Here is a 15,811-nt window from a genome sequence, read left to right on the forward strand (position 1 = left end):
ACATTATGGTCATTTGCATAAATCATCACTGTTTTCTCGTGGTCACGTGATAATCTTTGAAAATGAAAGGCAAAATGCCGAAATCGATGGGTCACTGTGAAAACTGTCTAATGATGAGAAAATAAAGGTTGGCAGGTAAGTGAAACTTACATAAATGAAGAGATAAATGAAAAATGAACAGATTGATGCCCGATTTATATAATTCCAAGGCCGTCAGTTGGCAGCAGAAGCGACGAAGCAGTGCATCTTTTTTGGGTGGGCAAATATCCACTTTTTGATATGGGACGAGCTCTGACGTCCCACGGCCAAAGCTTGTCTGGCAAAACAGCCGTTGGACGTCAGAGTAATCTCGGACTAAGTTAAAGCATTTTAGTTACGGAAACCGTCTAAAATGAAAGTGGCCGCATTTGTGTTCATTCTTTATATTGAAATGTAAGCTGTATTTGATGATAATAAAATTGAGAAAGGAAATGGTGAATATGTCAAAGCGACAACCACCCGACCATAGAGCAAACAACAGCCGAAGGCAACCAATGGGTCTTCAATGTAGCGAGAATTCCCGCACCCGTAGGTGTCCTTCAGCTGGCCCCTAAAATATGCATAATAGTACAGTGATAATGGACGTCATACTAAACTCCGAATTATACACAAGAAACTAAAATTTAAAATCATACAAGACTAACAAAGGCCAGAGGCTCCTGACTTGGGACAGGCGCAAAATTGCGGCGGGGTTAAACATGTTTATGAGATCTCAACCCTCCCCCTATACCTCTAGCCAATGTAGAAAAGTAAAAGAATAACAATACAAAACATACTAGTAACATAAATAAAGGTTGAGGATGAACACGGATGCGACCATTTTCATTTTTGACAAAAAAAACATCTGAAAAGTGACATAATATGGCTAATTTGATAGATTTTTCCTATTTAAGCTTGAATCGGAGCGTTTTTAATGACTAAATCAGTTAAAATCTTTCACATAAACTAATTGAATCAACTGAAATAAACACTTACGTGTTTAAAAAGTGTCCAAAATCTTTCGTCAGATGAACCTGAAATTTGAGGCCAAAATCGGCCCTTACCGGACCTAATATTTGTCAAAATATTTTCTATTTGGAAATTTCTTTTATGTGAAAAATATGTATTCACCTTTCCAGTCATGAACATTATCTTTATGATTATATCATGCTTAAAAAACAATGTCTAAAACTTTTTCATAATAAGTTGTTTTAATCTATTAATTAATAAAATGCTTCTTAAATTCAAGTTTTTCAAAAATAATATGTTACATATAAAGGCTTCTTTCAATAAATTTGAGTTACAATGATGTAATCTATGCAGATAACTTATCATAGATATAATAATATTAAAATATATAGGAAATCTTCCTAATTATAATTGTACAGTAACATCTGCTGTACTTTTAAAATATGCTTACATTACTTTAATTAGATATAGGAAGATGTGGTGTGAGTGCCAATGAGACAACTCTCCATACAAATAACAATTTAAAAAGTAAACCATTATAGGTTAAAGTACGGCCTTCAACACGGAGCCTTGGCTCACACCGAACAACAAGCTATAAAGGGCCCCAAAATTACTAGTGTAAAACCATTCAAACGGGAAAACCAACGGTCTAATCTATATAAACAAAACGAGAAAGTTCATTTTATCTGCAACATTATTCTGGTATGTTTTTTCAAGTATATTTGTAGCTTCGTTTTTTGCAAGATACAGCGTCAGTTTTGAACATACTCACGTCTCTGAGCCAAACAAAATAATAGGTTTAATGGCATGGTCAAATATAGGTTAACAAATATAATAAGGGTAAATGAGGCGCAATATGATTCCAGCTGGTGGCGTAGGCGCAATTGATACATTTTCACAACTGTAATTGGTGCAATTAGATTTTGTGTCGAATAAACAAAAACATCATCGACCTCATCATAAGGCTATAATTGTATACTATCAATTAATTAACTGGTTTTACCGTATAGTAATGCAGCAATAAAAATCACATATCCTTTCATCATCACTTTCTTCTAGGTCGCAATAAGCATACAAAAATACTTGACAACCAAATACATGCATGGCATACCTGTGTTACATAATTCTGCATAATAACATCAAGTGATTGCTTAATATCACTAGAGTCTATATACATATGAGATTTTGTGTAGTTAAGAAAATATTTCGAAAGTTTGAACACATTAATTTTAATTTGAAATACTTAGGACAAAAGTTAAAAGAAAACACAAACAAACGCAGAGAAAAGACTTAAAATCTATTATAAAACTTAAAAGTGTATGTTTTAACTGCGTAACAGTTCAATCATCGCTAACATGATTATAATGGCTGTTATGATTTATATAATATTGGTATGGAAGATAATAATTTAGATTCATGCGTAACGAATAAGATTTGAGAACCGGAGGTTGAACATAAATCTATACTATTAAACGAGAAGACCTCATTTTTGGTGTCGCTTCTCCTCCTTTCACAATAAATTAATCATCATGCCTCTGTGTCCTATAGGTAACATGTATAGTCGCATTTGTCATCCATTCTTATGATCATTAAGTTTGGGTTATTTGGGATAAAAAACGAAAAAGAATGCGTCCAGATATTTTCCCGTCATTGGACAAAACTTTAAGTCAGATTAGACTTCCGGTTTGTGTTTTTCTGTACTTCGAACATACAAAGACTATGAAATAAAGTATTTAGTTTAAACAATATTTTATTCAAATAAATTGAATTGGATTGGGCAACAGGCATAGCCTATGTAAGCCCTCTCCACAAAACAAGGTACAATATATTACATTCAAACAAAGCAACACATACACAAACATAAAGACAAAACAGAATTAATTTTTCAAAAATACCTCTTAGCTGACTGGAATGATATTTCAAATAGTTAACTCAGATCAAAAGTATGACTATTTTAAAATGCTTCAAATGTTAACTCATAAAAATTATGAAATAATAAATTATGAAAAAAAAGTTTTAGTATTCTAGGTTATATACTCAAACATAAAGTATATGAATTTGCTTTCTGCGATCATTTTGAGTACTAGCATGTATCATCCTTGCTTAACGTGTTTCAGTTTGGGTTATTTTGGGAGGAAAACGAAAATGAATAATATTTGCTATTTTGATACTATCAATTAGTTTACATACAGTGGCGGATCCAGAACTTTTCATAAGGGAGGGGGCGCTGACTGACCTAAAGGGGGGGGGGGTGGCGTTACTCTCATGCTTCCCCATATAATCAACAATTTTTTTCCAACGAAAGGGGGAAGGGCCACCCAGCCCCCCCCCCCCCCCCCCCCCCTGGGATCCGCCTATGGTTTACTATCAACGGCGGTCACTGCGGATATATTTCTATTTACTTACATACATTTACTATGAATTACTGTATTTGTTATAATTTACTATAAATTCCAATGGTTATCTGGGGGGTGGGGGGGGACTCTTTACTATTCATGGCGTTCACTGATGTATATATATATATAAGTACCTTTGACTTTTGATACCTCTCCTGAAATTCTCTGTATTGAGTAATTAAAGTATATATGCATGTTCATAGAGTACAGAAAAACAGAAGGTATAAAAATCAGTATTTGGAAAATAGGAGGAGGGCAAAAAAATGTGCCCAGTCCCTAAGTACCTTTGAATTTTGATACCTCTCCTGAAATTCTCCAGTCAGTATATTTTTTTTACAGTTTACATACGCTCTATTTCCCCGCGATTTCGCGGGTGTGTTCTAGTAGTATTAATATGTCGTCGAATACATGGTTTTGTTGCGTAAACGTAATACCGCAAAGATTGATAATATTTTTTTGTGATGTTTTTTTTTTATAATCCGGATGGGGGATATGTATTTAACCTTCTTAATTTCACATACATGTACTAGTATTTATCATGAGACAGATAAGCAATGAATAATTCAAAGATGAGTGGGACTGATATTTCTAACCATGAAAAAAATAAAGAAGAATTTGCCTAGAATACCGGAGTACCACAAAACCCATTACTGTGTCACCATTACAGATTCAGAGACTGAACCTTACCATATGTGCAAATATTTTTTATTGATTTCTGTATTTTGGGTACATTACAAATACGTGCTATTTGTCAGTATAGTCTAGTCACTCGTGGTTCGTTTACATGTATGTGAAACTAATGAGGTTGTATACATATCCACCACCCAGATTAAAAAAAAACACAACATCACAAAAAAATGTTGTCAATCTTTGCGATATATCGCTAACCCAACAAAGTCATGTATTCAACGACGTATACACGGCCGACACTCGGCTAACCGAGAGATTGGTCGGTTAATCTATATTGAGTATGCGGCTATATCGGCGGTTGGTCTGTTAATCGGGTTGGCTAAAGTCTGTTAATCAGGTGTTATCGAGAAAATCATTGCAAGATCAGTATGTTTCATTGTATAACTTTTTAATTATATTTATATCATAAAAACTATGCATGTCTAACAAAACGATTTGGAGTACTGAATCCAGTGGTGTAATTATTTTTTTTCTAGCTTCAATAAACGATCTATAAAATGAAAAGGCGAGTTACTCATCAGTAAATTTATACACATTTTACACACACACAATGTACACAAAAATGACAAGTTGGTTGAGTTTACTTGCATGCAATATTTTGAACATCGAAAAAAGACAGGCATTATGTTTGTTTACCATATTAACATCAATATGTGAAAAATCTACACGAAAAACTGTATTTTGGTGACATAAATCAATTTTTGATAAAAATGTGGTCTGTTAATGGGTCGGATGTATAAAACCCGGTCTGTTAATTGGTCTGTTAAGAGTTATGAATGACATTTCAAAGTATAATTTAATTTTTAAGTCATTATTTAAAATCAAGTGTGATCTAATCACTTCAAGTTGCTACTTGATCTTAATCTACAATAAACTATGGTGATATGTTGCCATTGATGAATCTGATATTACATGCATTGTATCATCACATTAAGTTCCCACACGTTTTCCTAAAGTACTGATAAATCGATTGGTAGTTACTTTGTAGTGATCATACATCGCGGAAAACTCAAATTAAACGTTTAATATTATAAGACCATGTGTAACATATGCATAATTTAGTTTTCACTTTCTCTACACCACCGTGAAGGTCAGTCATTAGAAAAACAAGCACGTTTGCGGACTGCGAGTCGGCTAAATGACTTACAATATCATAGGAATACATCATTACTCGAAAAATAAAATTAATATTATGCATTATTGTGATTTCCAGGAATATACATTTTTCTTTTTGTTACAGATTAAATCAGCACCCAACACAAATATAAACAAATCTTACTAATGTCAATTTCTTGTTTAGAACCACGTCTTACCAACGATTAGAAAACAACGGTCATTCCGTACTTGGTACACATTTCCTTAGGCGACAGAAAATGAAAATGATGACTTGGTACAAAAGACAATACATACCGGAAATAAACTCCTTATAGATACCAGGATTGAAATTATATATTTACGCCTTATATTTACGCCAGACACGCGTTTCGTCTACGAAAAACTGATCAGTGACGCTCGAAAAAAATGTTTAAAAGGCCAAATAAAATACGAAGTTGAAAAGCATTTAGGAAACACAACTAATACCGGCGTCACACATCAGCGTATAACTCCGGCGTGTTCAAAATCATTTACGCTGCCAATACGCTAGTAATTTTGGATGCATTTAACCTGTCAATCATATTTGTAACGTGTGCAAAACGAGATTTAGGCGTGTATTGGGCGTACTAGAAGCGTACCTAAGTGTTTATCCGGCGTTCAAGAAACGTATGTTGGCGTATGTCGTATGCTGCATAAAAATTTCCTCGGGTTGTAGCGTTCATCAAGCGTATTTACTTCATGGCTAGAGGTATAGGAGGAGGGTTGATATCTCATAAACATGTTTATCCCGCGGCAATTTTGCGCCTGTCCCACGTCAGGAGCCTCTGGCCTTTGTTAGTCTTCTATGATTTTTAATATTAGTGTCTTGTGTATAATTCGGAGTTTATTATGACGTCTATTATAACTGATCTAGTATACATATTTTTAAGGGGCCAGCTGAAGGACGCCTACGGGTGCGGGAATTTCTCTCTACATTGAAGACCCATTGGTGGCCTTTGTCTGTTGCCTGCTCTATGGTCGGGTTGTTGTCGCATTGACACATTCCCCATTTCCCAATTTCTCAATTTTACCTTTGTATTTCGACATACTTCAAACTTATGCAACGCGCTTTGAAAGATTGCTAAGCGTTCATATGGCGTGCAACTAACGTATACCGACTTTGTCAATTTTCTCTGTACGTTTGGTGCACGCCGGTCTATACGCCAATGTGTTTGACGCCGGCATAAGGTAATCTATTCCTGAGGTAGAAAAGTCTTAGTATTTCAAAGAAAACGCATTGAATTTAACCAGCTGCATTGCAACACATGACAGATCATAGATGTTACAGACTTTGAACAGACAAAAAAAAAGGCTGATTGATAACTTGGCGTATATAATAAATTCGTGCGAATTCGAGCGGCCAATCAGTCAATATAACGCTATATTGAAGTGACACACCCTTCAATGAAATGCAAAGAAATAAAATCAAAATAAAAATGCTCTTTCTATAAGGATACTGTTGCACCGTATTGTAATTTTTTCGTCACAAGTACATCTCATTTTTTTCAATGTGAAAATATAAACTAAAGGTAGTAAGACTATTGTCGTGGCTAAATAACTCTTAACTGACACGATTTAAATTGTCCAACCCATTATCAGACTGTATTCCCCTAATATTCATTTAAATTTGGTATTACTCAACTTATATAACAATTAGGAAATATTTATTAATGACAATTAATTTTTTAGAACCAAAATACTTTTTTGTGTCCTTTAAATCATATCTAAAAATGTTTTTTAGCCTTTTATTCAAAATATTGCTATGCGTACAAGCATAAAATTCACATACTTGCGCGACGCCTTTTCGTTTTACTTAAAACTGCGCAGGCTATGCACTTTGTTTACTGGTGGAAAATGTTCTATGATAGATATCATTTTGTCAGACACTTTTCTTTTTTTGAAGTGGTTCTCATAACATGCCAAAAATCTGTATATTTAACAGAGTTTAACATTAAATTGTGAGTTTTACTCTTAACAGACGTATAACCAACCCGATTAACAGACCAACCGCCGATATAGCCGCATACTCAATATAGATTAACCGACCAATCTCTCGGTTAGCCGAGTGTCGGCCGTGGTATATATAATACTTATGTTCATACTCAGAATCTGGGACAAAAATTCGGTAGACTGTGGAAACATACTCCTCAAAGCGACGAAATTTACTGCCCCCGCCGATTCCATTCCTCATACATTTTTTAATTTACTTATTTGGGACAAAAATTCGGTAGACTGTGGAAACATACTCCTCGAAGCGACGAAATTTACCCGCCGATTCCATTCCTCATATATATAAGGAATGGAATCGGCGGGGGGCAGTCAATTTCGTCGCTTCGAGGAGTATGTTTCCACAGTCTACCGAATTTTTGTCCCAAATAAGTAAATTAAAAAATGTATGAAATGAACAGATAAAAAGGAAATCCCAGGATCAAGTTTTCATTCAGTATATAAACACTCGCGTCATCCATCAGGACATCCTTCATATTAAATCTTGCACTCAATTTCAGGGATAGGGCTTATATTAGGCCATGTTGTGTAACATATGATGTTTAACTGTTCAAAAACGGCCTGCACATAGTATGAAATTCAAAACAGTGTAGCTGTGGCCATTGATTGACCCATCAAAATCATCCATTGACTGGGACAATTTACGTGAACGTTTGTCTGTAACAACCACTGTTCATGACGTACCTACGATAGACATTTAAACTGTGGGGTCAACAAAGGTTTCTTAACGCCTTTAATTATAAAATAATTCGAAAAATTAATCAGGAATAACCTTTGTGTTTTGATTTATATAATTGATATAAATCAAAATATCGTGTTATTTCTGATTAATTTTTCGAATTACTTTATTTAGGTGTTGAGAACCTTTGGTGACCCCATAGTTTAAGTGTATTTAAAAAGTACATAGTGAGCATTGGTCGTTACATACAAACGTTCACCTAAATTGTCCCAGTCAATGAATGATTTTAATGTGTCAATCAATGGCCACAGCTACACTGTTTTGAATTTCATACTAGCATCATGGCATGGTAAATTGTTTTATCATCTGAAACTTTATCAATTTAACACTTCTATCAAAACTGAGTTATTATAAGTCTAGTAACTTTAGTTCGTGGTTTTTTTTTTAACGAAAGGGAAAGTTATGTATGTGTAACAAGAGGACTGAGATTGTAACATTCATCTGATCCATACTGATATATAACACTATCTAGTATTTTCACATGAATTTAATCACACAATTTAATTCATTAAACAGAGATTCGTGTTGAAGGCCATACATTGACCTATAATGGTTTACTTTTTTTAAATTGTGATTTGGATGGAGAGTTGTCTCATTGGCACTCACACAACATCTTCCTATAACTAATTACTAATATGTCAACATGATTTCAAATGTAACTGCTCGTTAGGCAGCTATCATATCATGCAAATCAAGAATTCCAAGTGGCGGTTGAAACCCATGACGACGATAAGATTTGATCTATAATGTTTGGAATGTTATTGTGTAGAGCTATCAAATGCAATGTTGATATGGAATATATTTACGGAATAACTGTAATATTTTTTCTGTCTATGAAGAAATAACATAAAAAATATGCTGCACACTGAATAACCCGCGTAGTGAGTTACCATATTTTAATGTTATTTCGAGTAGACAGAACAAATATTACAGTCATTCCTAATAATTAAATTCCATGCTAAACCAGCGTAAATCATGAAAAAACGTTGATGACGTCACGGTCACATTATGTCTATGAGCCGATAGACAAAACATTGTCAGTCAATCAGAAGACGCGTTACATCCAAAATTAAATTATTTTGAGATATATAGTGACAACACGTTACATTTCTCCTTTATTGAAAACTTTAATAGATACTTTCTTGCTCGGGAAGTTTGGACGGATCATTCTAGTTTTTAAGGTGAAATTGTTTGTAAAACTCTTGGATTTCCAGAGGGTTGTCGAATTGACGCTCTTTTAGTATCTTTTGGCATTATCTTCGTCCGTCCTGGCATTAATTTTGTTTTTTTGGTGAATAAAGACAAAACTGGGAGTGTAGCTGTACAATAAAACAGGAATTTATTTATCCCCAATTCATTCTTTTTGTCGTCCCAAGTTGCGAGCCTGTAGTTCAGTATTTGCTCTCTTTCTTTGATGTTTTTGCTCTCTTTTTTCTCTTTTGATTAATCAAAATGTTGTCATGACGCGGCCTTTTAAAGCCTTTTAAAGCTGAGTTTACGGTATGAGTTTTGTTTTTGTTTTTGTTCGCAGTTGAAGGCCGTGCAGTGCCGTAAAGTTATTTACCTCATCGTCTTTTGATCTCTGACTTGGTGTTTTCAATTGTTTAGCTAACCTAACCCGAAGGGTCAAACAAGCTTTTCTCGTTCCTTGATGTTAATTGTCAGTTTATTTTTGCAAAACTAGTCTCTATTTTTAGAGGTAGCAAGGTACAAAACTTGCATTTAATCCTTATGTTCTATTTCTAACAATGTCGCATTTTTAACCAGATACCCCCAATGATGGTTTGATTAAATTTGACCCAGTGTATAAACCGGAAAGTTTTAAAGAAGAAAAGTTTTATAAAAGTTAATGAACGACGACGACGAAGATGACGTCAAACGACGTCCACCTAGACCTACATGAACAAATATATATATGGAGATGGTGATATAGTCATTGTCACAGCAACATAACAACATAACAACAAAAACAAAATATAAGACATCTAGAGGTCAATATTTCTAGAGTTAACGAGTTTCTATACCACAAAACGATACTGTTGTCAGGTCATTAAAGATTGCATATTTTGGCTTTAACATTGATTCACTGATAGGGTCTTTGCATCGGAACTAAACACATTTATTTCTAAAAAAAACAGTTGTTGGCATGACACGGGTTATGTTCTTCTCATATATTTTATGATAGTATGATACTAAACCCCTAACGGGAGGGATTGTACCTGATATTCATATGATGAAGACATAATCTTTCAATCAGTTTAATTGAGGTCTGGAGCTGGCATGTCAGTTAACTGCTAGTAGTCTGTTGTTATTTATGTATTATTGTCATTTTATTTATTTTCTTTTGTTACATCTTTTGACATCAGACTCGGACTTCTCTTGAACTGAATTTTAATGTGCGTATTGTTATTCTTTTACTTTTCTACATTGGCTAGAGGTATAGGGGGAGGGTTGAGATCTCATAAACATGTTTAACCCCGCCGCAATTTTGCGCCTGTCCCAAGTCAGGAGCCTCTGGCCTTTGTTAGTCTTGTATGATTTTAAATTTTAGTTTCTTGTGTATAATTCGGAGTTTAGTATGACGTCCATTATCACTGTACTATTATGCATATTTTAGGTGCCAGGTGAAGGACACCTACGGGTGCGGGAATTCTCGCTACATTGAAGACCCATTGGTTGCCTTCGGCTGTTGTTTGCTCTATGGTCGGGTGGTTGTCGCTTTGACATATTCACCATTTCCTTTCTCAATTTTACTCTAAATCGCCAAGTGACAAATTGTAAATAAATTTAACAGAGACTATATATTATATAGACGCTTCATACTATTTGCATTAACCAATCATGTCAGGGAAGATACAGAAACATCATAGTACAATTATTATCATAGAACATATAATTAAGTAATATATGAGCAATAAACGATGATGATTGACGTCGAAAGACACGCCAAAAGTTAAACTATACTCGTTTGAAGTCTTTCAGCAGTAAATGTCAGTTAGTGGTACGTAAGGGCTTTTTTGAGACCAGATGATAAATTTGAGTTTATGTATGTTATATTTATTTTAAATACAAATGAAAAAAAATTAAATGCATTAATATTCTATGATATAACCAGTCGACTAGACCAAAGACACTTGGCTCTGAATATATACTTTAATATACCATATATGTCACGTGAACCAGATCTTTCTCAAGTGGAAATATACAGTTAAGATGACAAAACAATGCTCTGATCAAGATTTCTTTTCTGTATTGCTTTACATTATCAATTGGTTGACTCAGGTACCACATCAACTCTCCATTACTCAGCCTTGCATGGTTCTGGAATTGTCCATTCACAACATCTGGTTGTGAATTCATAATTTCACAATAATATCCTATCAAACATCATCATAAATCGTGAGTTTCAATGAAGTTATTTTTATTTCTTTCATCGTTATTTCGTTCATCGTTATTACTTTCATCTTGGTTTCTTTCATCCTCTAATTTTCCTTCATTCTGATTTCCCTTTTCCCCCAAAAGCTCCTTTGTAGAATCTGTAAAAATTGAAAACACTCCCGTCATTCATGTCTGTGCTGATATTCACTAAACACATACACATGTATATAAATTGACAGACAATACAGCCTAAACATCGACAACACGCAGAACACATACAAATATAAACAAAAATCAAAGCATTTTGATCAAAACACATGATATATACCAAACCCTAATTTGATTGAAATAGACGTATCTACTTAGTATTTGAAAAAGTTTCCTCTATTGAACTGTTTCAAAATTTTCAGTTTATGGCGGGGCCTTTATAGCCGAATATACGGTATGGGTGGGTTTTTTTTTCCATTGTTTATGACCGTATGGTTGTCTATAATTGCTTATATCTACTTTATTTTTAACTTTGGTGGTTAGTTGACTGATTGGCATACAAAATCTCTTTATTTTCATATATCATCAGTTACATGGTGTGTAACGAATTTATCTTAACGACTATCTTCCCTTGTAGTATTTAGACCAGTGGCCTATCAAAGTTTTAACATTTTGAGAACGTACTTCCATTTGTCTATACAAAAAAAATGCCAACAACAACAACAACGTGTTAGCCTTAAATTTGTTTTATGAATGATTGATATGTAACTTTCCACTAGCGATCAATTGCTGTAGAAGATAGCATGTAAAGACCACCTTACAGTCGTCAACAACGAGCAAATCCTAAACCGCAAAGCAAACTTTAAAATGACCAGACAGGATATAAATAATGTAAAACAATGCAAACGAGAAACCAACTGTTAATGTACACAAAAAAATAACGAAAGACGGATGTGAAAGAGAGCAACAAACGGCAGCCACAAAGACTATAAACGGATTAAAAATGGAGAGAAAAGTGTTGTTATTGATAAAAAATGATTTTGGTAGTTGAAAAGTGTTTTAATTTCGAAGGATTGATTCATGAACATGACGACTTAGCTAGAGAGTAGATACTACATGTAGTAAAAGGCCATCTTTGATCATTTTTGTGTCCCTTGTTTTGCGATCTGACTGTCACGATCAATTATAGAAAGCTATTTTTTTCATAGTTTCTCTGTATCATTAATGGAAGGCGAACCAAATTACTCACTCGTATCTTTCAGCGGTGCTTGCTTACGTTTGACACATATTATTCCTCTTGTGTATTCTATATATAATACTACTCCAATTCCAATGAAAACCAATAATCCAACAATACTCCCAGTTACAATGGCAGCTCTAGCTTCTATAGATCTGAAGTAGTGAGATTGATGAAACAAAGTATTGTTAAACATATTATTTAATATACTCTTTTCATGCTTTAAAACATTGTACTGTTAACATATTTTTTAAAACTGTTGTACGAATGTATGGTGTTAGTACATGTATATGGTGTCCAGTAATTCAGGTTAAAAGTGCATCCATAAGATTCATTGATCCTTGTGTGCAATTCAAACAAATAGAACTGTACTTGAAATACATTAACTAAGAAATGAACGAATTATAGTTATTTTAAAGAAGTATTATAAGCAGTTTTCAACCTTTTTAAAACAAAGTTTATTTTATAATTAGCATACGCAGTTATGTACAAGGTGGTTATTTAGTGTAAAAAACTGAACTTTGACCAAAACAGGATACAAATGAATATTTTGCCCTCAAAATACAGGAAATAAATGTGCACGAATTGAAAATAAATTATTTACCGCGTTGAAAATGTATATTTTGTTTGAACAAAAATCCTCCCGCCGCACCCAAATTTCAAATTTTTGTTTCTCCATATATAAATAATGTATAAATATTAACATACAAGCTTATGTCTACTGGTTGTCGTTTTTCATCTTTAAAATACTTGTAGTATGTATCCCTCACACAACAGATGAAACCTCCATAACTCCCACAGCAACCTGTGGTACAATAGCGGTGGGCAAACCTTTCTCTAGTGTTAGTGTCCATATAGGTATACGTACATACTTCTCCGGCAAACGTATATTTAAATAGTATTAAATCTGTAATAAGAATGTTTTAGTATTTAATATGAATAAAAAAAGTCGTCGGACAGAGCAGGAAGAAAAAGAGCTTATTTTCAAGCTTTGGGTCTTCTTGAAATATGTCGTAACCACAAAGCAATGCCGATTGTAAAACTTCTGTGGTCATTAGGAAGGTAGGTTCAAAACTATAAATCGATTTTACAAAACTTTGATTTTTTTCGAAATACTTTAGATTTTTTTACCGCATGAATACATCATTTATATCTGCAGTTGTTTAAAAAAAATCTGATTTTTTTATCCTCAATTCTCTTCAACTTCGTCCATTATTTTGCCTTTTTGATATTTATATTCGAGTGTCATTGATGAGTCTTTTGCAGACGAAACGCGTGTTTGCCAAAAACAATTTATACAAAAATTATTTTAAAAGTGAATTATTTTTTTAATGACTGAAGGAATTAATTTTATACACACGTTTAATTTAAAAGACCTTTAACAATGTAAGATTAAACATTCTGATAGCCTTTCATTTGATCAAAATATATTCATTATACTCTTTGCTTTAAAGGGTCAGATCGAAACGTTATATCATTTAATATGAATCAATAAGAGTTTTTGTATTGAGATTATATTTAAGATTATAACATGATTAAGAACTATATATTGTTGAAATTTTGAGGAAATCGTGTTTAGTCTAAATGCTTCTGCACAGATCTAAAATAAAATCGCCGAGTCAATTTTAATATAGATTGCCATTATGTACCACATGTAACAGTCTCATACAATAAGAACACTGGTTTCCCTGGAGCTATATACGACCTCGCTCCTTGATTAAACACATAAAAAAAACCTTGTCAAAATAGTTTCACATATATATATATACAGAGAGCAGAAAGCCAGGGATTTGTCTACATCCAGAAAAATGTGAAATTACATAGTTACATGCAACTTTGTTATCAAACGGAAGGAAAATATCCGAAATAAAGTGATATAATTCCAGTGGGTTTCAATTATGCCAGTTAAAAATTATACACACATTATTTAAGAAAAGTTCAGAAATTTACTTACCAAATAGAATATACGCAAATCGTCTTTCTAAAATTTTGCAACCAGTCATGTTTTTAACCTTTAAGCATATCGCTATTTCTCGTTAATTGTGCAATTTTTAAATTAAAATGCATTGATCTCACGAATACAATTATAAATTCAATAAGGCATTTAAACATATTTGTGTTTCTTTCATGTGTATTAAATACTGAAGCCTTATTGTCAAAATAGTATTAGAAGAATAAATAACTTATGAATTCATCGAGTCTCATTTGATTCGTTAGGGGTATATCAGTGTATCGCTTCTATCAAATTTGTCAAGACAAACAAAAAATATTTACCACACGCAAAGTGACTGAGTCAGATTAAAACACCTGTTTATATAAAACGTACTGGTTATCAGCAGTATATCTCTGGAATATCGTATTCAAACATAAAAGCATTGTAAAGGTAAGATGCTGTCTAAATCATTGAGGAAATGAAAACATCGAAACTCATGCAGATGCAATACGGAAATGTGGCAAATCATGAGTAAAAAAGACGAGCGAGTGTAAAATCAAACTACAGACAATACCAAACATCTGGACAAATAGGCATAGCGAAACCCCCCTCCCCAAATCCCTAGCCCTCCTGGTAGAGGGTTTGGTGTCGGGCTCATCACCTTGCCCTGTAAAAAACTGCTGATTACAGAAAATAATACAGTCGTTAAGCAAGATGGAACCAAAGTGGAGTTTTGACACTAGTAACAGGTGAGGAGATTCTTTAATCGGGAAACCCAAATGAAAATGACTATCACACCAAAGAAGTAGCAGTATATATGTTACAGTAAATAGTTGAAATTAGGAATTACATGTAATTACTAAAATTTAGGAATTACATGTAATTCCCGATGCACTTAGTAAATACAAGTAATTCCTAAAACTGCCCAGTTATTACAAGTAATTACTAATTTTTAAATGATTTTTTACACCATTTTTACTAACTGTTAAAACACTGTTGTAATATGGTCAGCTGATCAAAAGTTGTGGTAATACCTACTAGAAGATCAGTGAATACTCTTCGAAAGTGATCAACCTAAAGTGTTGTTTTTGATATTGGTTCATAAGCTACGAAATATATAGCAAATTAAACATGATTTTTGTGTTGTAAAGTCATTAATTATAATGATATTAGAATTCACTTTTAGCAGGCAATCTCACTGGTTCTATTTTGTTAAATATGCTGAGAAACATGGTTCATTGGTTGATGACTTGTGCACTTGCAAGTTAATAATTGGACCTCTTTGAATGTAAATTAATGTTAACTTGGAAAAAAACTAAGAT

The 15,811-nt window shown here is 33.5% G+C and overlaps 1 protein-coding gene across 5 annotated transcripts in view; it reads right to left on the minus strand.

Annotated features, from left to right (window-relative positions):
• The window catches only part of LOC139496367 (xaa-Pro aminopeptidase ApepP-like), a 48,351-nt gene that overhangs the window by 27,981 nt on the left and 4,559 nt on the right, over positions 1-15,811 (minus strand). For 2 of the 5 annotated variants that reach the window (XM_071284901.1, XM_071284920.1), the window contains exons 2-3: positions 13,265-13,463; positions 12,569-12,711 (exon numbers count right to left, since the gene is read on the minus strand). In XM_071284901.1, the coding sequence (XP_071141002.1) occupies positions 12,569-12,711; positions 13,265-13,463 (342 nt within the window). Of the gene's footprint in view, positions 1-1,990; positions 2,113-12,568; positions 12,712-13,264; positions 13,464-14,510; positions 14,708-15,811 lie in introns of those variants that run through there. The other 3 variants (XM_071284931.1, XM_071284911.1, XM_071284942.1) reach the window with 3 other exon arrangements.

The sequence above is a fragment of the Mytilus edulis genome, chromosome 1 (genome assembly GCF_963676685.1).
Source record: "Mytilus edulis chromosome 1, xbMytEdul2.2, whole genome shotgun sequence".
Taxonomy (NCBI): Eukaryota; Metazoa; Mollusca; class Bivalvia; order Mytilida; family Mytilidae; genus Mytilus; species Mytilus edulis.